Raw genomic sequence first — 25,354 nt, 5'->3', positions numbered from 1 at the left:
GTCCTTCACTTTGAAGATCAAAATGTTTGACATATGTATAGACAGAGCATTCAAACTGAGTTACTGAACAGCACGCTGAGACTGACTGGGTCTTACAGTCAGCAGGGGAGCTCGGGGGATATGAGAGAGGCTCCTGGCTGCAAAAGGAAAAGCCTAAGACATGTTATAACAAACACTAACACCTGACTTCACACTATCGCAGCTGCACACACACACACACACACACATTATTCATAGTCCTTATGTGAATCAGTAAGCAGTGTTACTCCATGTTAAAGGAGCATTATGTAATAAATCTAAAGCAACTGGCCATAAAATCCTCCTAATATATCACAGAGACTCAGGAATAATGTTCATATAACAAATTGAACTCACCAACAACAACAGTACAGCCAAAATATTTGCATTAAAATTTTTTTTTGCAGACTGCAAATCATGTTTTGGCATGTGGCGCCACCTACCGGCGTCTACCAATCATTGCAATCAGTAGAGTCTCAGCTGCCGAGCAACCACGGGTTGCCAGTTACGTCAGAAAACCTAAGGAACCTAAAAGACATCGGTATTTTGAATTTGAATGTAGTAACCGTTTTTGGCCACATTCTTACATATGGCACCTTTAATATCAATAACAGAATAATAAATGCCCGCTGTGAGATTAACTTCTAAAAATAATAATTTGCTGCAGGATTTACACTGAGAAGAGTAATGCTGCCCTCCACAGTTCAACGTTCTTAATTGCAGTTTGAAGTTCGCAAAAATCACAGTTTGAAGTCCCTCATCACAGACCTGAGCTCAAGCCGATTCTTCTTCCTTATCATCTCACATTGTATAACCGATACTCTGCAGGAACACAACAACCAAACAACTGCAACAATGTCCCTCCATTTTGCAAAAAATGTTAATTCACCTCTTTCCACACACACGCACGCACGCACGCACGCACGCACGCACGCACGCACGCACACACACACACACACACACACACACACACACACACACACACTGTTTACAGGTGGTGGAAAATGGGTTCATTTCATAATAAAGGTTGTCAAGCCAATACAGCATGTTCTGCTTTGGATGTTATCGTTTGTTCAGCGTTACCTGTGCTGCAAAACCATATCAGGATAAAGGTGCTGTGTATAACTTGATCTATTACTCTACGGCAGTGTAGCACACACACACATGCACACACACACACAGCCTGTATCTAAATCCACTGATTTGTATTTAGATAAAAAAAACACTTTGATGTATTCTTCTAGAGGTTTTTTTTTTTCTTTTTTTCTCCACACACCTTAATGTAATAATTAATCACTTGTACTATTTTTGCCCGCTTTATGCATAACTTTTTGAAATTAATCAAAGGCACAAAATGCACCTAGTGTGTCTGTGTGTGTGCAAACCTGAAGTTGAAACAGGACATGAAAATGCCCTCTGGGGCTGGTTTTGATAAAAAATAAAAAAATGTAAAAAAAAGGAACCAAATCTTTAATCTTTTTCAACTGTTTTAAGATTACAGAGTGTAACATCATGAAAGTGGCATTAACTCTTTGAGTTATTAATGTCTGCGCTCACATAATTCAGTTTCTTATCTCACTTTAGAGCCAGACAACTGTCACTTACCATGAAAACAAATGAGGATTTAAGGAAATCGGAACTAGATCATGAAATACACCATGTAGAAAAGCTACATTACATTACTTGTGTACGATTAGGTATAATATATATATAATTATTTTTATTTCTAGGGATGTTTAGACTATTAAATGTATGCGGTAGTTTAATTCACCAGCTATTCAGGGAAACTGCAGCTGCATGCTCTGCTAAAATTTGGGCTAACATAACAAAACAAAACAAAAAACAGTCAAGGATATGCGATGCAACAGATCTACTGCTTCTCAGAAACGCACATATATACATTGGTTTTAGCACATTTTCTGCGCTAAAACTGTAGGATCAAAGAAGTTATTTTTTGCATCTGACTCAGACTCTATAAACACACACACACACACACACACACACACACAGGAGGCTGGACTTTTTCAGTCTGAAATAAGGTGAATACTCACTGCAAAGCCCACTGCAGAGACTGTGGTTTCCTCCAGGGGGGAAACTCCTGATAAAGACTCCTTCTTCAGCAGTTGCTGTAGCTACAGAGACATCTATAGAGTCATGTATGATAAATGCTGCAGAGCGGCACACGAGTTATTATCCCTCTTTGTCTCAAAACACTTTAAAGTTCAAGAGGATATAAAATTCTCTCTCTCACAGATGAGACGAGGAGAAGAAGAAGAAGAAGAAAAAAGAAGCAAGCCATAATGCCTGCACACACACACACACACACACACATTCTTCAGCTTGTTGATGCTTGCCCCCAAAACAAGAGGCCATCTCCAACACCATGTTACAGTTATAGTCGTCCTCTCTATGTTGTGTGGGCTTGGTGCCTGGTAAATATCGAGCAACCTCACTTTTTCCTGACAGAAGCCTCCAGCATTAAAGAGAAAATCAGATCACCGTGTGTGCGTTTGCCTAACTTTTGTTTACGTAAGAGAAGAAGAGACTCGAGCTGTTGCAAGCAGAGGCTGCCCTTGGTATACTGGAAACACACTACCACCCTCTATCTCCCACACACTCAGCTTTGCTTCATAAAGTTTAATAGCTAACCCCGCTGCAGACTCGGTGATAAAAATCAAGGCTCCCTTCACTCACAGTCTGTAAACATGACTTGGTAGCAGGTCCAAAGAATCCACAGCCCTGTGCAAATCCCCTCCAACGCTTTAAGCACTACATTTAAATCACGCCGCAGCAAATGTAAAGCCATATTGATGGAGTTGCATTTTAACCGACCCTTATTTTGGTTAGCAGATGAGACCGTCCCAGCCACATCAACATGCAAAAAAATAATGTGCAAGTGATTATCAGCGACTTACTGAGAGCTGCTATCATGGCTGTGGTTAACAGCTTTCATCCTCTCTCACTTAAGTGGTTCAAGTTGAGGCCAACAAATGCGGCAATGGAAAGAAGATGCACGCAGGGAGGAGAAATGACACTCTTATCATTTGCTGAGCTCTACATCCTGTTATCTTGGTTCTTCTGACATTAATATCTTGCTTTTGAGTTTGGCATCAAGGAAATCATCTCTTTGACAAACAAAATGCTGAATAAACCTGTAATGTGGGCACGGCAGACTTTTTGTGTTTTCGTCTCTGAACACACCCATGGAATTATGAGTTGAATGAAGGCTGCCATTCCCTGCCTTTGTGTAACAGCAAGAAGCTGCTAGCTCACCCTCAGGCCTGTTAGGCTGCAGGCTATGCTGGGTTGCTCTCTCTTCCTCTCTACCTGTTTTTTTTGTTGTTTTGCTTGAATAGACACACCAACACACACACACACACACAGTATGCACAGTAATATTACGATAATATGCTAGCTCATGCCTGAAGTGGTTGATAGCTCTCTTCTTCGGAGAGCGGGGGGCTACAGGGGCAGTGAACGTAAACAGCTCGGATCAAACCAAGTCTCGGCTCTCTTTGAAAAGTTAGAGACAATTATGGGGATCAATGGTGCAACCCAGAGGAGGTTAACAGCCTAGACAGGCAGAGAGACAGGGATTGATGTCCTGCAAGATCCACACAGCCTGCTCCTCAATGACTTCATGTGCGGTCAAATCGAAAGGTTTAAAAACAAACGCATATCTGTTGCATGTACACCCTTGTGGACTGAGTTCTGACATTGCTGATTTCAGTCCATCAGCTCCACACCACTCTCTCTGCATTTGTGTGTGTATGGTGGTGTTTAGATCATGCGTCGCCCTGTGATATCCCCGCGCTGCACAAGGGGAAGCGATTTGTTTTATGTTGAGAGAGAGGCAACATCAATACTACGCTCGTCGAGTAGAACATGACAGAAAGCAAACAGCAACATGAAAAGTTTCAGAAGTGAATTCTAGTGCGCAGTTGTTTAACAGTTTGACGGGATAAATGCTTTTTGCCTCCATCCGTCCCTGCGCTGCCTCTATATGCACACAAACACGGCCTTTGTCAGTAGTCAGGTCTGATAGTATTGCTTGACAAAGTCCTATTTTCAGCTGAAGCTCATTACATTACATTAACAACAACAAAAAGCCTGCACATTTTGTTACATATGTTACTTTTTTCATCTTTGACTTCATTAGAACAACGTACAGCTGGTTTGTGGGTCACACTAACTCACGGTGCAAGAGGTGAGCTACAAACCGGAGCTTAAAAGCTTTGGCGGCACACTTGTTCTCGCTGTGTAGGAGTTACCAGAGCAAGTTTTCCCTGCCCTTTCATTTTTCCGTGGGATAACATAAAGCTAAACCTCTATAGAAGCTATAGTTTCAGTCTTTTTTTTTCCTTTCACCACCTTGACTTAGTAAACAAATACATGCAGGGAAGAGTGGGAGACTTTCAGCAGCCACTAACTCTTTTTGTACCTTGGCACACTACAGCCATATTAGATTCACTGACTGACATTATTTGCACGTTGATGTGGAATGTCAATAAAAAGCCTATTGAAGTAAGTGTTTTGCCCATTTAAAACTAGATTTGTCCTTGGTGTCTTTGAAATAGCAGCTGAAAAGCTTCAGAAACTGTATTCCATGTTGTTGTTGTTATGTACACTTATGAACAGCACATACATGTACATTTTTTTAAAGATATGAGATCGGAAACAATGATTGTATTTCCTGGGGAGGGAAAATGGCTCTTTGAAATGGTTAATGGCTTCCCTCTTTGGGTGTGCAAAGGGGAAAACAAGGTTGGCTGATTATCACACAATTCCATCTACGCTAACAGAACCACAAAGCGGCAAGAAAAACATAAAAACCCTGCTGCCCAGCAATCTTTTACTTTTCAGTCCTCCTGGGTGAGGGGAGGTGGAAACAAGCAACCTGTTATTATTTTCATCAGCTAATTTAGAAGACAGACTGCTGTAATAATACATGTTGTGCACGGTTGTGCTTGGGCACATATATATTGGCACGGTCATGGTCAATCCTTTAAAAACAAACACTGCACAACTGAGGAAGTATCGGCCTCCACTATGATATTTGGGCGATGTAACTGTGAGCATGTTGAGCTCTCCTCGTTAATTTAACTAATGTACAGGCTTGAATTTTGATTTATTTTTGTTGTTGTCTCGCAGAGATGGGAGTATGTGTGACATACTCCCATCTCTGCGAGACAACGACAAATATAAATCAAAATTGCAAGTCTCTGGTGTCCTAATGAACATGTCTCTGACACGCTTTGGTCAAAATAAAAAAAAAATAAAACGAAACTTAAGGGATAGGAAATAACATCAGCCACAGAGGCTACCAAAGCGAGCATTTGCAAGCTCTAGCAGGCACATTGCCGTCATATATAACATGTATCCACTGGACAGATAAATCCTCTGAGGCTGGAAGTTTGTGTAGAACTCTGTGCTGCACTGTGGAGCCAAGAATAGAACTTTTCGCGGACTTGGCGATCTTTTACGGACAAAGCGGAGCTCTGCGAGACAACAATTCCAGGAATTTAGCGCATTGTGACGTCCCAGTGAGCGTGTAAGTCAACATCACATGTTTTATCTCCTGTACTTAGTCTGAGGAGGACCACAAAAACATGAGTGAGTCATATTTTTTCACACTTTGCCGACTGATAGGTCCCAAATATAAGGATTTAAATGATTAAAAAGTTGATTTTGCATAATATGGGACCTTTAAATCAAGTAAGCTGTATGAATATAGGAGAAGAAGAGGATTTCCCAGATATTCCTAATTTAAATATGCTTAAAAAATGTTGAACTGCTGGAGTTCAGTAAAAGAAACACTGTATTTCTCATACACTGTAGGAAAGGACTGGTCCCATACAACTGAATTGTTAATTAAAAAATATCTGTTAATCTGTTAACCCCTGATATCTGTGTGTACATGTGAGTGTAGCAAAAGCATTTTCAACTGTCATACAATGCTGTATTACAGCTGTCTCCACTGACCATCTACAGGGGTTTAATTGCACCCAACCCTGCGTGACAATACAGCGTGCTGGCAACCGCATGCATATGAAACCTGCTAGCACATGCATCTACGGACACATACTCAGAGTGAGAGTGAACGAGTATCAGCACTTTCCACCAGTGTCTCTCTCAAAGGAAGCCATTACACCGCAGAAACCTGCAGGAAGCCAGACACAGAAAGGGGATTTTCTCAAGTACTTCCCCTCTCACAACCCAGAGAACCCACCACTCAGAAATTAGAAGAAAAAAAAAAAGTAACTTACATTAATCTACTTTTCCCAGGGGGGAAAAAAGATTAAAGCCAGTCGAGCGTTTAATTCACCTGTGACCTAATAATTCATTTGGGTGATAATCTGCTATTGCAGGTGACACTAACAATCAACAATATGACTGGTAGAAAGGTGAGGGAGGGTTAGGGGAGGTTTACGTTGGGGGTGATTGGTGAAAGAGATATTTGATTAAATTCTCAAATGAATAATGCATTATGAGATTGATCCAGACAAATCCCACCTTGAGGAGATTGGAGTGGGATGATACATGCGAGGGTTTGAAAGAGGTTACGGGGAGGACGAAGGTACACCTCGACATCAAGTGGTCACCTGGTGCTCGATCGGGCCATTTGGCACACTTCATTTAAATGCATGTCAGCTGCATGCAAACAAAACATACTGTGACTATGTATGCAAATCAGCTTATATTGGATATCACCACAACAGGATGTTGCATATGTGCATAAGCTTTTTCTATGTTGAAATTTATATATTTCTTTATGTTTCTGTAATGGTTAATACACCAGTATGTTGGCGCTCTTTAACAAAGATATTTTTAATGCTATTATAAGTAAAGCACATTATAATTATAGCATGTATTCCTTAACAGAAACGTTAGTTTTAGAGGTTGAAGCCGAGTGAACAGCCTCAAATTTGGGTATGAAAAGGCAAATTCAGTTTGTTATTTGTCCAATAACTAACCCTAATCCATATAAATGATAGATAAATATATTTTTTTGCAAATCTGCAAGCTCAGTACATCAAACAAAGGCCACACAAATTGCAAAATGAACCTCTGGCATCCTCGCGCCAGTTGCAGATTAGAAATAATGCCAGCTGCAGGTAAAAAGGTGCACTTTTAAGCCGTGTAGGCCTAATAAATGTAATTATTTACATCATAAATGACCTGTATGAGGATTACATGGAAAACTATTTAAAACAAAACAAAATTACGCATATAAAAAGCACCTCTCCCTCCCTCCCCCTCTTTTTCTCCTCGCTGCTTTCCACACCTGTGGTGCTGAAAGAAGCACAACGATGATGCTAACTTAGCTAGGCCACCTGCTTAGGTTGAGGAGAAGCATGTGAGGATGGGATCAGTCTTCTTATCTACTTAAGCAAAAATGCCATATCCTAAGCACATACCCTCATATTGTAGAAAGACTTTGATGTGTTACCTTTGTTATTCTCTTTGCTCGCCACTGTTTTCCACTGTGTATATGGATCTTAATATATCATATGGTGTTTTTGTTTTCCATACACATCTACTGTGAGTATGTACAGTATATTCCTTATTATACCATTATGTGTTACATCTGTTTTTCAACACTGTCTGTAAATAATAACGAAAAAAACACACATTTAATGGGTTGGTTCTGAAGTCACTATCTCCAGTGAGGCTTCCTCTTAATGCTTGTGTATAAATAGACCATCAGATGTGTTAATTTGCGGCTTTGCCCTGGGAGGAAAGGGCGTCTCCTTGTGGCAACAGCATCAGACATCTGCTCAGCAGTTTTTATAAGTAATTAGCTTCTCTGCTTAGACTTGGATGGTTGCTTTTAATGAGTGTGCACTATACCAGCAACTGTTTTCATGAATGAACGCTCAGAACAAAAACCTAGAGTGCACTTAATTTCAAACAATTGTAAATATTCATTGGCACCATGAGTCACTTTATTGAAGCACATGTCAACACAGTGGGGGTGAGCCATGTGGGAAAAAATGAAGTAATTATCTGGTGCCTTTCTAAACGCAGTAAACAGTGGTTTGAAGTATTGTCAGCCAATGAAAACGATATCATTACAGCGAGAAAACACTTCAGACGGAGAGGATTTGGACATGTTTACAAGCGCATCACTCCAGTGTGACATGTGCCTCTGCCAGTCCACTGGGCTTTTTTCGGATGCCACATGAGACGTATGGAGTGTTAACCCAACATGGCAGAGTGAGTTGCTCAGTTGTCAATAAAAAATGCTTTGCAGTGTTTAAACCTTAAATTCTCTGGAGTCACGGACTAATATGTATCCCTCCTCAATCGTCATTCGTCTGGCTCCAGCTCTTATGCTAAAGTTAACAGGCTTTTCCTATTTAATAAGAACGGGCAGAGAGAGAGAGAGAGAGAACAGAGCTTTGAGGACAATCTCACACTATCAGAACAGTACATGGTGAAGAAGCACTTTATTTCATTACTTATGAAAGGCAAATCCCATTCAGGATTTGGAGGCATGCCATAAAGTATATTTTGTGCATTCATAATATTAAAAGCTGCCACAGATGATGAGCTTGATTTGCAGGCAGAACCTAACCCACTAATATGACTCACACATTTTCCATGCATGTGGCCTTAACTAATCTTTCCAATTCCTTTAATGTAGATGAAGATTATTAAGCAAAATACTCTCTGCCAAAGTGAACCGGTTTTCATATAAAGTGTGTTTGGTGTTTTATCTTCTCACTTTTGCCTGTAATGGGCCATGTAATACCGAGGCCTTTGGCAACAGTAGTGGGAGCAGTGTTAAAACCAAATCAGAGCCTTAATAACCATGTGAATAATTTGCAAGGCTGCCAGAGTAGCGTCATTTTAACTTGGGGGGGAAACTAGTTAGAAATTATGGAGAATTTATTTCCGACGAAAAGCCCTGTGATGTTTGATGGGTATTGTGCAGATAAAAGAAAGGCACTTCATGGATTTAGAGAGGCAAGAAGAAGTTCACAGGGATGTAATTGCGCAATCCATCAAATGCACTCTTTGTTGTCTGCCTGGGTTGAATGTGAAATGAAATGCACATAAATGGGCATAATTTATGACCAGCTGGAATGGGCAGAATCTGGGACTGGCTAAAGTGGAACTTCAGTGTACAGTATATCATATCATAATCAGTGAAACTATACGTCAATTTCCTCTGGTACAAATTCGGGCATACATTGTAGCTGTACACTAAACGTTTCCTCAACTACACACACTGTATAATATAAAAATATACCAGCTGTCAATGAGTTTAACTCATACATGTGTATGGAAAACGAGATTTTTCCCTCCAAAATCCTTGGAAAGGTGAGGCCAATCCTTCAGTTTTTCTGTATACTGAAAACAAGAGACCACTATTTTCAACATGAAGACAAGAGAGCTGTCTATGAGAGAAAAACAAACAAGTCTCAAGCTGAGAGAAGATGGAAAATCAACCAGAGTCATTTACAAAAGCCACTGCAACTATTAGGAATGTTTTGAAGAGGAATTAAGTTAAGTACTGAGCAACAAACGTCAAAAGTAAAACGTCTGCAGTTGCAGACAAAAACTGTCAAGAAAACCCCCCTAAAATAACTCTCAGTGACATCATCAATGGCTTCCAGAGGGCAGGAGTGAAGGTAAGACAATCAGCCATTCACAGAAGACTTCAGCTATTAAATTACAGAGGATACACTAGAAGATGCAAACCACTTATTAGCAATAAGAATATGAAGGCCAGATTGGAAAATGCCTAAAAACCTCCATAGACAAGGCTCAGTGGTGGCAGTGTTATGACATTCCCCACTGATTTCTTTTTTTAAATGTTCTTGGTCTTGGTCAAAGTCAGTGACGGGAGCTCATGATTGTCAAACAATACACAAACATGTTCCTGGTCTATCACTTTTCTTAAGACTCAGACTTCAAGCTTGGCGATGTCGCTGTGAGTGACCCACACGCTGGCAAACTCCCACCTCCTGCCTCACACATGAGACAGCTTATACTAGCTCGATACCCAGAAGAGTTGGGGTAGAAAAGCATTATGAAAGTGCAGTCTATTTACTATAGTTTATAATGGTTGTGCTGGATAGATGCCCGGTGTTAACAGAGGACATTACTGTTTTCATATTACCACCCTGAATGAATAATGGTTAAAAACAAACAATGCATGTTTTATTTGACGAAACACAGTTATGCTGCGAGTAAGGTGTCAAATATTTATGTCAGAAGGATTCATATTCCTCCATGATAACACAACACAATGACATAATCGTGAAGGTAGGCTCATGACTCACGACAATAAAACAAGAATAACGTATTTAATAAGGCAGGACAGGCATCCATTCTCGTGACATAGATCCGTCAAAATAGCACACAAAAACAATGCTGCCGTTTTATAGCCAACATAACATTACTATTACACGGTTTTTGTTTGTCCGTGTGAGAAAGTGAACAAGAAAAACAGTGGCCACTAGTTGAACAGGAGTACTCTTCACCACTTGTGACATTGGCTGACATTGGCACAATGATGGTGATGGGAGCAAAGTGGCCATGAGAGACAGAGACAGTCCTTATCTGAGGACTGTTCCCTCTTGTAGGTTATCACTGTTCCGCTGTCCGCCCAATCACTACCATGCCCTTTCTTGGATATCTCCACCAAGATTGGTTCTTGTAAAAATGTGTGGTGGTTGTGGGTCTGTGTGTGTGTGTGTGTGTGGGGGGGGTGTTTGTCCTACTAAGATCTCTCTAACTGTCTGCTCCGTCTCTCTGTCTGCTTCCATTTCTCTCTTTTTTTGGCACTAAACTCGTGCACTTACAGAAAATTCCCACCACATTGACACTCTTCCAGCTAAAAGCAACTGGCCGCGCCAAAAATATGTCAAGTCGCGGCTTTTTACACGTCATGATTATTGACAGGGCAGGATTAACTGAGGGCGGGATTCTCCATACTTCAGCAGTTCATAATTGGAGTGACAATTCACCACGGCACAGTGGCTGCTCAAACGGCCTCCTGAGAGGTGGCTAATATCAGCCAAACGCTCCTCAAATCAGGAAAATACAGAATAAGATCACAGCAACACAACACTGTTATGAGCAGAATATTGTTTTCTATATTTATTTCTATGTAAGCAGATGCTGCACTGGTAGGGTTGTATGAGATCAATATACAATGACAATAAACATATTCTTTTTTTGTTTTTTATAGTAACATATTTTTGTGGAATGTTGCATTCATAACAATCTGTTACTCCAAACCAGTGATGATACAGCTGGTTATAAATGTATGGAAATAAGACTTTGAAAAGAAATACGTCCTTGAAGAAAAGCTGCTCTGCAGTGCACGCAGCCTAAGATTGGGGACAAGTTTCACCTTTTAGCTTGGAAAAAAAAAACCCTGAATCATGCAGCCAAAGAAAATTGGAGTGACTCCGAAATGAGTCTCCGGATGTCCTCGTCCCTGAGTGGCCCCAGCCAAGGACGAGACTGAAACCTGTGGAGACCTGACGATGGCAATTAAAGATGGTATTGTCCCATCCAATTTGATGGAGCGTGAGGCCAGAGTGAATGGGATCAACTCTCCATCTCAAGACTGAAAGCTAAAGCTGCTGCAAATAGGACTTCTGCAGAATACTTAATTTGTTTACTGAGTTTGAATATTTTCAAAGATTTCAGCTTTTGATTTTTATACTTTTAAGTTCTACCAAGAAATTAATGAATGCCAATTTCATCCTTAAAAGAACAAATATCCAACCTATTTATTTAAATAATGACAGGTTACGATGTCATTGTAAATTCATATGTAAGAACGAGAAGCACTCGGAGAGCGCAGAGCTCCGCCAAGGCATCTCAGCCCCCCACAAAATAGGAATCCTGGGACCAGTGAATCCCGGTCCCATTGCGGACATTTCCTGAAAATTTCATCCAAATCCGTACGCGACTTTTCAAGTTATGTTGCTAACAAACAGACAGACAAAGAAACAAACTCTGGCGAAAACGTATACCTCCTGGCGGAGGTCAATAATGAAATCTATATTTTATATGTAGAGCTTTACGCCTCAAAAAGTGAAACAAGGCACCTGAAAGAAATACCTATCCGTGTCCTATTCAATCTCAGTGTAGGAAAATTAAGTAATGTAATTTAACATCATGAAAATGTTTTAAAATCAAATTTGAACTTCAGTGAAAAGTCAAGGGGACCCCTGCAAATCCAACAATGCCTCATATTGTCCATGCATGAGACTTCTCTCATCATTTCTATACAATTTCCTCAGCCCCTGTGTTTGTGCGCGTGTGAATGCACATGTTTCAAACAGGCAATCATTATGTGAGACGGAACCTTGATCACATCTTTCTCTGCCACTTTCTGAATCAAAGAAAGTGCAAATTGACTGAATACATTTTATGGCACCGACACAGAAATGACTGGAGATGTTCCACTTCCCTGTTTTTCCTCACAAAGCCTTTTGTTTGTCACACTGTCATTGCATGTCAAGGAAACTAATCAAAATTCCTCGCCATTAATAATAATAACAATAACAGGAATGCATACTGAGAACGTCTTGTTCATTTCAGACTGCACCAAGTGAAGCCGGGATAAATGAGGCTGTGGTTAGAGAGAAGACTTCTTACAGCAAGGCAGCAATCTGATTTCTTTAAACCACAAGAACACTCTGCCCTGACACAACAAACAAAAGGTCTGTCATTAGCCGCGTGTCTTCAAACCTCTTCACAGAGGTAAGTGAGCGTAAGTGTCATGCACCAAACACACAAAATAATCACATGTGCCTCGTCCACATGCTTTTAAGTCGAGGTCTATTTATCTTTGCCTCTTTAAGACGAGCCTTGCTCTGATTCAGGATACACTTTGAAGATAATGAATGGCAGCTATAAGGTTTAAATCCATGAGCCTTAAATGATTTATCTGACCACCTCCTCTGATCTTCAATGACGGTAAAAGCTGTTTTATACTTGAGACTCCCTGAAAAAAAATGTTTCTGCACTCTTATCCGTACTCAGAATCTAAATATGTTTTTGCTTTATATCATGTTCGGCCAGATATTGATTACTTCCTTCTATGATGAACCTGTGAATTTGAACCTTCTACGTTTAGCCTGTACTGTGTACGTCTTTTTTTATTTAATGATGGTGCCATCAGATTCATCTGATTCAGTCAAAGTGCAGTTCCAGGTAAGACATCAGTGACAAAGTAAGGCTGGCCTGTCGCCCCTTTGACAACTGGAGATTGGGGGGAGCGCGAGAGAGGGTGGTGTCACTTACACCTGAGAGATATCTAACCCAGTCATACTCCTTTTCACACCTCCACTCCCTCACTTATCGCATCGATCAGCCCGGTGCATGTTCTCAAATATTCATGACCATGCAGCCAGTGTCATCTTAGAATATCTAAACGGGAAGCCCTCGGCAGAGAGAAATCATTCAACTATGAAATTCCCCCAGTCCTCTACGAATGTTAAAGCAGTCGTCTTCTAAAACTCGCTCCATCAGTTTCCTCCTCCGCAGTGTTTCAATTTCATCCCTTCTTGTTTCCACTCCAAAACTTTTACGGCAAATAGACAGTATATCAAATAAAAATGCCAAATTTGATCAGTTTTTACAAAGTGATTGTGTGCATGTTTCAGTGGCGGTTGCTGGTTTTGGAAACAGGGGCTTTCATGTTGTTTATACATGAATTATTGCATAAATTCCACAAACTAGAGCAAGATAACGCAATAATTATGTAAAAAGGAAACGCTATAATAGGGTTTTTATTTACGGTGTATATGTGCAAATGAAAATGGGCTACATCGCCGAGCAAATAACACACAATGAGAAGCTATTTGTCTACAGACTCAACTCGCAAAATCCACACAGGACTGAGGCAGAAAAGGCTCCACTGACGTGTTCCTGCAACACGCTGTCAATCAAAAACTGGTCCCGCCTTTCAGACAGTTCCTCTAATTATCATGCAGAAGCATAATGACTGTCATGGAAGCCCAGCTTCTCTGGAAGTGATGATTTTGCCGCCTTTGTCCAATCATTCTGTGTTGTGACAGATGAAGCTGAGTTACAAGTGGTTTTAAAGCTCACATAGAGTGGTCCTGTTGCACATAATATGTTAGTTATGGAGGTCTACTTACATACATTAACTTGTTTTAAGGGTCAAAAACCTCCTAGTTGCTGTAAACGAGCCGATAGAAACCCTCTTTTCTGGCGGTGTTTCCCAGCCGTGAGATTTGAGACTCAACTCTCACACCCAGAAGACAGAGTCTTGTGATTGGCCAGTACCAGGAAGTGACATATTCAGCACACCCGCTCTCAGAAGCGCAGCTCCCCCCTCTGGAACAGTGGATGCACTGCTACTCATTATCAAAATATTGTTTTAACAGTGTTTAAAAATAGCTTCTTCACGACTCCCCGCCGCAGTCCCTTTTATGACTTTGACCCGGAGTCAGACCCAGAGTCGGAAGACACTGTCGCTTGTGAAACACCTCCACAACGGACGTTTTTCTTCTTCTGCGGTTCAATGTACGCAACTGGATGTGCCCGGACCAGTGCCCGGAGCAGGAGGATCTGCTGTTCCGGAGAACCGGTGTTTACGTAACTGGACCAGAGATCTTTAATGATAATCACTGGTCTGTTTAGCAGTTACCATGTGAGGCATCTACTTCACTTCCACTGTGGTAAATCAGCTCGATGAGATACAGACAATAGCGCAGCACTTGACTGAGAATGTTTAAAAGCCACAGGATGAAAAGATGAAAAAGAAAGTGAGTATTCTTAGGTCACTGTTGGGGGTTCCATTCATTTTGTTTCAGGGCACTTTAAATTGCTTAAAAAAAGTATTTCAGTTCAACCTTAATCTATAAAAGCCGAGCTGGAGTGAAATATTGTGTCTTAATTCAGTGATATTGTGACTGACATCTAACTGTGAGACAGTGACATTCATGTTTACATGAACATCGTCATTTCCATATTTACCTGTTTAAAAACAACTGTCTGGACAACACACGGCCAGCGTTTTCTGATTTTTGGATATCAGAAAAAGCAATAATTTCTTTGGGACATTTCTTTGAGAATTCAAATGTCAGTTGCATTATGTAAACATGTGTATGTATTTATCAGATTATAACACATATAAAACATATTATCCACTGCCTGTAGATGGAAGGTCCAGTATGAGGATTTATGTGCATCTATCAGCAGAAAAGGAATGTAAATGTATTCATAGCTGTGTTATCATTCGTGTGCAATCACCTCAAAATAACAGGTTTGTGTAACCTTATAATGAGCCTTTTAGATACAGCAGCAGCAGCTTCTCTTCCACTGGTCCACCATGGACGTGTGCCAGGTTTCTACAGTAACAAAACAATCACTGGCTTGTTACTTGAAGGCCACTGTAGGTTCTTCTGTACAAGCTCGGAAGGAGAAAGGTGAGGTCTTTCCATTTGGTTGTAATTTTGTTAGTTGTTTGACACAACCTGGTGCACTTGGCCTGCCTAAGCTGCTATGTGTTGTCTTTTGTGTTCACTGTGGCACTCTTAAAGGAGTCATATTATACCCTATTTCTCCAAGTTAAACTAGTTTCCCTGTTACCTAATGAACATGTCCGTGACACGTTTTGGTCAAAATACCATAAGGATGAAGCACCACAGCAGTTCAATCACCCTGCCGAAACAGCCCTGTTCAGAACGCTCGGTTTAGTAAAAGTAAAACAAAACTTAAGGGACAGGAAATGACATCAGCCACAGAGGCTACTGGGAGCTAACAGCAGTTATCATTTGGAAAAGTGATAATTTGCAGGCTCTAGCAGGCACATTGCCGTCATATATAACATGTATCCACTGGACAGATAAATCCTCTGAGGCTGGAAGTTTGTGTAGAACTCTGTGCTGCACTGTTGAGCCAAGAATAGAACTTTTCGCAGACTTCTGGTTTTTGTATACCATTGCCCTCACCAGCACTCTCGCGTGTTTTTTCGGACAAATTGGAGTTCCGCGAGACAACAATTTTACGTATTGTGACCATCTCGTGTTTTATCTCCTGTACTTAGACTGAGGAGGACCACAAAAACATGAGTGAGTAATTTGATTTTTTACGCTGAGCCTACTGATAGGGCCTCCAGAGTCCCAAATAATTATAAGGCCTTAAATGATTAAAAAGTTGATTTTGCATAATATGGGACCTTAAAAGGTTCCATATGTAAGAATGTGGCTAAAACAGTTACTACATTCAAATTCAAAATGCCAAGGTCTTTTAGGTTTCGTTTTCTGACGTAACTGGCAACCGGTGGTTGCTCGGCAGCTGAGACTGACTGCAATGATTGGTAGACGGTGGTAGGTGGCGCCACATGTCAAAACATGATTTCAAAACATAAACATGATTTGCAGTCTGCAAAATGTTTTTTTAATGCAAATATTTTGCATTAAAAAAACATATAAAGATTAAAGAAAATATATTTTCTTTAATCAAACAAACAATACTGTAGTTCTTGCACACTCCAATCTAGATAGTTTCGTGCACATTACCTGACATTATTAAATTACATTCAACAACTCGACTAGCTACATGTTCAGTTCTGTAAAGTGATTGGAACACAACGCAGAACAAAATAAAGATTTCACAAATATGGATAAGAAGTTTACTGTATGAGCTCTCGTGGATAACGTACTCGTACATACTGAACCTCTGAATAGAGAACGGTGTTCTCATTCAAATTTTACCTGGGGTTATTATCGGCTGAATTCAATTTAGACACAGAGTTTAATGTCATTACAGTGCACACACTGTACCTCGACCTGTAACGATTCATATGTCATCGATTTGAAACTATGAGCGAACAATTTGACCATTCAGGCCTGTGATTTGTTGAAACTGGGTACAGGCATAAAGTGAACATTTAGTGGACAAAGGTACAGTGTACAGCATGACACAGCCTGGCAGTACACTGGAGCAGGAAGAATACATTACTAGCTGGATGCAATAACAGCAGGTGGCGTCTGTATTAGGTACAACTCAGCTCTCCCTGCATTTATTTTACTGGGTAGCTTGCGTTGAGGCTCACTTCTCTGAGGCAGACGCTGTCTGCAGGAGGTGCAGAGTTTTGTGGCACAAACACAAAGTCTTTTACTTCTTAAAGCGGACCTAGACCGGAAGTTCCAATTAACGCTGTTTTTTAGTGTGTATCTGCGTCATTACCTTTTTTACGAAGCCCTGAAGGTTCAAAACAAACAGTTCAGACACTGCTGAGAACGCTGTGTTTTATTGTAATCTCGGGCTCACCGAGATCTCTGAAAAAACCCGGTTACGTGAATACGGTTCTCGGGAACAGCAGATCCTCCTGTTTCGGGCACATCCGGTTGCGTACATTGAACCGCAGAAGAAGAATAACGTCCGTTGTGGAGGTGTTTCACAAGCGTCAGTGTCTTCTGACTCCGGATCAAAGTCATAAAAGGGACTGCAGCGGGGAGTCGTGACGAAGCTATTTTTAAACATTGTTAAAACAATGTTTTGATAATGAGTAGCAGTACATCCACCATTCCAGAGGGGGGAGCTGCGCTTCTGAGAGAGGGTGTACTTCCGGGTACTGGCCAATAACAAGACTCAGTCTCCTGTTGAGAGAGTTGAGTCTCAAATCTCGCAGCTGGGAAACACCGTCAGAAAAGAGGATTTCTATCGGCTCGTTTACAGCAACGAGGAGGTTTTTGACCATAAAAACAATAACCTCCATAACTAACATATATGTGCAACAGGACCACTTTATGTGAGCTTTAAAATATGGCACACAAGACATGCAAGACCTGAGGATTCTCAGGAGTAAAACATTGCAGTGGTGGCGAGTCAATAGAGAGCAATGTGGCGATTGTATGGGGAATATAAACACTTTCGGTACACTTTAACCTATCAGAGTAAAGGTAAATGTCACTCTGGCTGAATGTGCATGTCACTTCTCAAACCTGTGGACAGCAGGTGACCTGAGGCTGCGTTTTCATTGACCGCATCAAAAATTGGCCTGGGGCAAAGAAAAAATAACATTCCAGACTTTCTCCTTCCTTCATCATCATAAACTAGTATTGTTTATGATTCAGCTTCTTCACATTCCAGCTGTCAATCATTGGAGTCTTCTGCCCGCTTTTGTTATGACAACCAGAGCTGGGTAGGCTGGATGGGGGTGTAAATTATGCCTTTTATTGTATTTTCAAAGTCTCAGCGTCTACACGTTGTGGACCATGATGGGGAACAGGAGTTTAAACACCTGTCTGGAAAGTGGAAAACACGACGAGGGAGACGCTGCAGGTGTGTGCACTCAAATACACACAACATGCACTGCTACACGCGTCAGCTTCTCCTGATAAATGCAACAGGTCTGACTCTCGCATACAAAGTGAAGTTGTTGTTCTTTTTCCTGATCTTGGTGGGATTTGCCAGCTTGTTTTGCCAAAATCGACCACATGTTCTTAATAAAGTAGTGAAATCGTGTAGAAAATCACGCTAAATAAGAACAGACATGAACCTTCTGTGTGCCAAGCTCCAGAAGGACACGGCTCCGGTTCTTTTAAATGGCTGCATTCAGCATGTCCTTTTTCCTCACGCTCTATTTTCACACTTTATTTCACTCTTCATCAATTTTTGAGCACCAGCCACCACTGTGTGTGAGTAATTAAGAGCTTCACTGTACAGACAGTACTTTATATTCTGTATGAAAAGCTGTCAACGTGACCGCATGAACCCGACTGCTCCCTCGCACAGTCGCAAATTAAAGTATTTAATTTCCATTATGAGAGGAAGTGTACCGATGAGTTTGATGGAGCTGAGGACGATCATCTCAGTGTCCCACATGAATTCTCTACATGCGCAGGTAACATGTGCAAAGTTGCACGCCAGCGTCGTGTTAAGAAATACACACAAGCTGATCTATAAAGCTTGTAATTGCTTAGACGGTAAAATCCATAGTTGTTAAGAGAAAATCACCTCAGAAATGGGTTAAATGGCGTGTTTGATTAAAGGCACAGTTACGTTTTTTTAAGTGTGTAATGTATAAGGTACATATGCAGAGTCAATGTACTGCTTGTTTGGATTGGGAGGTGGGAAAAACCAATACACCATTTAGGCATTGCTGCTTCTGACAGCCCTTTAAAGCGGACCTAGACCGGAAGTTCCAATTAACGCCGTTTTTTTAGCGTTCTTACCTTGTTTAAGTAGAACCTGGAGGTTCAAAACAAACAGTTTAGCCATTTCTGAGAATGCTGTGTTTTATTGTAATCTTGGGCTCAGCGAGATCTCTGAAAAAAACGGTTACGTAAACACCGGTTCTCCGGAACAGCAGATCGTCCTGCTCCGGGCACATCCGGTTGCGTACATTGAACCGCAGAAGAACAATAACGTCCGTTGTGGAGGTGTTTCACGAGCGACAGTGTCTTCTGACTCTGGGTCTGACTCCGGGTCAAAGTCATAAAAGGGACTGCGGCGAGGAGTCGTGACGGAACAATTTTTAAACATTGTTAAAACAATGTTTTGATAATGAGTAGCAGTGCATCCACCGTTCCAGAGGGGGGAGCTGCGATTCTGAGAGCAGGTGTGCTGAATATATCACTTCCGGGTACTGGCCAATCACAAGACTCTCTGTCTTCTGGGTGAGAGAGTTGAGTCTCAAATCTCGTGGCTGGGAAACACCGTCAGAAAAGAGGATTTCTATCGGCTCATTTACAGCAACTAGAAGGTTTTTGACCATAAAAACAAGTTAATGTATGTAAGTAGACCTCCATAACTAACATATATGTACAACAGGAACACTCTTTGTGAGCTTTAAATGTATTTACCCAACAGCTGAGCTGCTGCATTGTAACACAGCTTCGATGCTGTTGGGGTATATGAGTATAGTATAAAATTAAGTGCCTAATATATAAACATATCAAACAGAAAGACTGTTACTGATTCTTCTCTTAAACTAAACCTGTACATGACTCTCCCTTTAAGATCATGCAACTTTCCACACTGAAAGCCTTCTTAAGTCTGTTTATAAATGTCTGAATCAGAGGGCTCGGCCCACTCAGGATTCTGTCTGGCTCCGTTTCTCATTCTCACTGATGTGCCGGCTGGTTTTCCCACAGGATCGTTGCCAAACGACATGCACAGATGCTCATCAAAGGCTTACACACCCAATTCCTTCAAAACTAAAGGCAAAAGGTCTGAGAAGGACTCAAATGAATGATTACTAAGACACTGCTATAATGCACTGATTGCTGTAATTCAGCGTGTAACATTTTGCTACTGCAAATCTCTGGAATATATTTAAACATAATCATATTTTACAGTGGATTTTGCACAGCTTAGCTAAGTTTAAGGCTTGGTGCTGCACAAGGCTGCTTCACACCATCTCTCGTCATTACTACACACAAACACACACACACACACAAAGCAAAACAACAATTTCCTCACCGATTCCTGGCTCTTGTCCTTTGCATCATACACTGTTAGCTTCACTAGTGTCTCTGGGCTAGCAGGATACTCTGAAGGGAAGGTCACCCCCGTCAGAAATAGCGGGTCTTTGTTCGCCTGTCAGAAAGAGAGACAACACAGAAAAGGAGGTGAAACACTGCATGTGTGTGTGTGTGTGTATCTTCATACACATTGATTCTGCAACACAAATGTTCATGAAAAAGCAGAAAGCCAAAGGGAGAAGAGGAAGAAGAAGAAGAAGAAGAATGGGAGATAGCTTCAGTGTGTAAATGAGCCAAAAGCTGGGCTCAGACTGTCCAAAACCTCCACCTCCCCCTCATGCCCCTTGCCTTTCCTGCTGTTCCTCCTGGGCACAAAAAAGGAGAAGATAGAGTTCCCCTGGTGGGTCTACCTGGAGCTCTGGCATAATTACAGTCTCAGGTCACTGCAGGTCACAAGCAACAAATGTTGACAAGATTAAACCAGCTCCAGCAGCCAATGTTGAGTTTTCAAACACCAAAGGGCTACATAGTATTAAATAATATTTCCCCCTACACTCTTAAAAATAACGGTTCCAAAGGTTTTCTTCTGCAAGGGCTGAGGTTCTACCTGGAACCATTTGCTTCTGAAAAACCCTTTCCTGAAGAAAGGGTTTTTCAAGGGTTCTTGGTAACACTAATGGTTCCAATAAGAACCATTTTGACCATCTGATCAGCCACTGATTGGTCAGATAACGTCGTCTTTGGAAGAGTGAGGAATCAAACTGAACTGTAGATCATTTAAAAATCCTGAAAACAACCGTTAATCTTCAACATTTACCAAGGAAATGTCTAAAAACCAGTGATTCCAGTGTCCAGTGTCAAACGGGTCTATGCTGACTTTGTCCATGCTGAATAGGTACGAACTATAGTCATGGAAAACAATGTCCCTGATACCAAACCGAGTAGAGTCGAGTAGTGTTGAACTGTATAATGGAAAAGTGCCATTACTACTTTACTACTTTATCACACAACACAGTTAAATGTCCACTGTAAGAAGAGTGCATTTACTTCAGATTTAAAACCCTCTCTAACACCACTGCAGCACCTGCAAGGTGAGGACACTTTCACCTATTCTGAGGTATTTTCTTCAAAGGAGAAAGCACTGTGAGAGAAGGAAACTTTCTTTGTCAGTCACGAAGTATTACCACTTGTTCCATGAAGACTTGTTGAGATCACATTTTCACATTTTTTTGTAGTAAGAAACTTGTTTAAAGATATGTGGCTTTTTGTAAAGTAATAAAACAACCTGATGGTCTCCATTTGGAGATTTGACAAGATTGAGCAGTTCTTACATATTTTTACACACATATTTTTGTATGGGAAACCATATTCTTGCGATGTATTTGTTCCCCTTAAAAGAAGAGAAATAAATAGATATACAATGATCAATATGATCTGATGCTCTGTAGATAAATTTGAATTTTATTCTACTATGAGCTCGGGGAATTCCATCAATGACCGAGACATTTTTTTTAGCCATTTGTTGTCTCACTTAAAGGCACTTTTGTGATTGCACTGCACTTCCTCTTCCTCTGCTCCACTCTGATGGGCGTCTCTAGAATGCAGCCCTTTGGGACTGTGTGGGGACAGTCTGGGAAGAGGTAATGAGACTGGTACAGACAGACTGGCAGTCATGTGTGAACGTGGTCGCACCCTTGAGTTCTCAAAGTATGTGCAGTCGACATCAGCATCGTGATAAATATCTTGGGTGAACTTTTCCAAAAACGGCAATATAGCTTTATCTTTTGCTGTTTTTATAACAGTGACAGTAAAGGACTTTGACTTTGAAATGTAGGCAGAACAACACAACTACACATTTCAAATATTGGGGAGAGTGTATATTTCCCACATATACCACTAGGACATTCAAAAATGGGGGTTACGGTCAGTGTACAAGTGATACTCTTTTTGGCTGATCGCTGACCTTTAAGTCCCTGTAAAGTGATAAAAATATCTCTTCATCACCGGAAAATGAGTTAGTAACCATCTTACCAAATCTGAGGGATTAAAAAAACATCGCCTAGTGTTTAAATATTAGATTTTATCATGTAAAATTCATGCATTCTCTGCAGTGAGACGGTGGGCAGCGTCGGGCTCCGGTAAAACGTAGAGACGCATCGTTTTCACCATTTTGGTGGTAGTTTAACGACATATTGCACATAAACAGAGGTCATTTCTCATGCTCTCTCTCCCGCTTCCTCTTTATCAGCAGCACCAACAGCCTCACAGCAGGCGTCTGTTCTTCTCTACTTCATTTCCTCATCTGTAGGAATTTTAGATAAAGTGTCAGAGCTTTTCTGTGTGTTTTTTTACATCAAAGTAAGTCACATTTTCAGGACAAAGACATCTTAGATAAGGAGGAATTATGAACTCCGTCGTTCTGTATTCCAAATTCCAAATAACCCAAACCTTGAAATTCTCAGAGATAACAAATAAATAAATGAAATCAGTGCCTGTAGCCAAGGAAACAATAATACAAACCAATCCTAGGATAACAGGTGTTTGGAGCACCGAGCACCAAGGCATTGGACTCTCCATAAAGCAGCATTGTACTTGCACACACACACAAAAAAAGACAATTTTGTGTTTGACTGCACACAAACAGTACATATGGAGAAACTACACACACACACACACACAAACACACACCTCCTAACCCTACCACGAACCCACTGAGCCCTCACAAATCGACAGAGCAGAAATAAAACAAGTCTATTGCTTTTTGTCTCAGCCCTTGGAGACACGGTAATACCCGTCTTGATACCAGCGCTGTTTTGCCGCCCCGTCATAAATCATTGCGGTCTGCGTGCACCAACATCATAAACACACGGTCCCTATTCAGGACACCGGGGTTAAAACGCAGCGGAACCAGTGCACAACTTTCAGCTCAGTGTAAATCTGGAAATATATCAGGAGTGTATACTGACAAAAAAAAAAGACAGACAGGGCCATTATACACTCAAACACACAGGTACACACACACACACATACACATAACCCCTTGCGCCTCCCTCTCTTGCACACTGAATAGGCCTCATTCAGACTTACCAGCATGTTTGGCAGCCTCAGCTGTGGCTGGATCTTCACACAGCTACTGATGGGGCCGAGACGTGCTATGGTCGTAAGCCAGGCTCAATTTACAGAGAGAAGTGAGCAAATCCATCATACAAGTGGTCAACATATGCCAGGCAGCTGCCCCTCCCCTCCCCGCTCTTGTCTTTTCGTGTTTGGGTTCCAAACCTCCATGGAATAGGCAATTTTAGGCCATTAGAGAGGGTGTGTGTTTATTTGTTTTTGCTACCTCTTGGTTCTTTGCTGGAATAAACTCTGACAATCTTGTGTGGGGACCACAGACTTTAGATTCTCATTTCTGAGTCATTTTAGCATTACGACATGAATTGTGATTAGGTTAAAGGTGCATTATGTAATAAATCTAAAGCAACTGGCCATAAAATCCTCCTAATATGTCACAGAGACTCAGGAATAATGTTCATAAAACAAACTGAACTCACCAACAACAACAGTACAGCCAAAATATTTGCATTAAAACAAATATTTTGCAGACTGCAAATCATGTTTATGTTTTGAAATCATGTTTTGGCATGTGTCGCCACCTACCGCCGTCTACCAATCATTGCAGTCAGTAGAGTCTCAGCCGCCGAACAACCACGGGTTGCCAGTTACGTCAGAAAACGAAACCTAAAAGACCTTGGTATTTTAAATTTGAATGTAGTAACCATTTTTGGCCACATTCTTACATGTGGCACCTTTAAGGTTAAATAGGCATTGACTTATTATGGTTAAGGTTTGTTAAGGCCGTCCAAAAGCATAGGAAATCAGTGCAGAGTCCTAACAAGGATAGCTGCACAAGCCTGTATGTGTGTGTGTGATTAGGCTGGGGGAGTTGGACAATTCGAGCTACACAGTTTCTACTGTGTAGCTACACAGAACTGTTTCCTTCTCTTGACCATTCATAATTACACACACACACACACACACACACACACACACACACACACACACACACACACACACACACACACACACACACACACACACACACACACACACACACACACACACACACACACACACACACAGACTAGACTTTTTGGACTTGCTCCAGGCCGGGATTTATTTGCCCAACGAGCATGACATCAAAGGGCATTTTATCCCCCACTCCAGTCCTGGACCCATTGCCCATGTTTTAAGGATTGGGATTTTCCCAACACACAGAGAGTTTTGGCAGGAAATGCCCCTCTTTCCATTGCATTTGCTTGTTTTCTGTGTGTCATACTAAACACACTGCAAAAGCAATGATTTTCACCAAATAAGGAAAACAGAAACAACCTATTTTCACTCAGCACTAAATAAAAAGTACAAGTACAGATATTTGTTTCAAGTACAATCTCTCTAAGATGTGGTCTATTCCACTTTACGGAGAATTATAGTGGGATTACGATTTTCTACTTAAGTTGTCACTGGTTCTTTTTTTATGAACAGATAAAAATACAGTGAACACTGTATTCACACTGAAACATGTGACTAGTTATTCTGCAGAGATAAAAGAGGGGTCTGTTTATGGTGGAAATTCGGCACAGTCTCACAGTTATATTAATACTACTGTGTGTGGGCCAAGTATTCATTCTAACAGTGTGCTATTTTGCAAAATTAGTATAAAAATACTGTTCAAGAGTACTAAAGACGAGATCCAACATCATTAAATGCCATCTGGCTCTTTTTCCTTTTTTTTTTAATCTAACTTTTGTCTTGTGATTCATGGTTAAGACTTTAGAAGTCTGTGTAGCAGCTGCTACGTTCCATCATTTTCCTTCTAAATTAAACTCCTATATCATATGTAA

At 41.0% G+C, this 25,354-nt stretch overlaps 1 protein-coding gene across 1 annotated transcript in view; it reads right to left on the bottom strand.

Annotated features, from left to right (window-relative positions):
• Positions 1-25,354, bottom strand: part of inpp4b (inositol polyphosphate-4-phosphatase type II B) — a gene marked incomplete at both ends in the record, with an annotated part of 134,570 nt that overhangs the window by 91,775 nt on the left and 17,441 nt on the right. The window contains one exon of the mRNA XM_083909515.1: positions 20,452-20,568. Coding sequence (XP_083765641.1) covers positions 20,452-20,568 — 117 coding nt within the window. The remainder of the gene's footprint in view (positions 1-20,451; positions 20,569-25,354) is intronic.

The sequence above is a fragment of the Microchirus variegatus genome, assembly GCF_963457635.1.
Source record: "Microchirus variegatus genome assembly, chromosome: 23".
Classification (NCBI taxonomy): Eukaryota; Metazoa; Chordata; class Actinopteri; order Pleuronectiformes; family Soleidae; genus Microchirus; species Microchirus variegatus.
The sequence above is the reverse complement of the archived record's forward strand: the minus strand, read 5'-3'. Positions and strand labels throughout refer to the sequence as shown.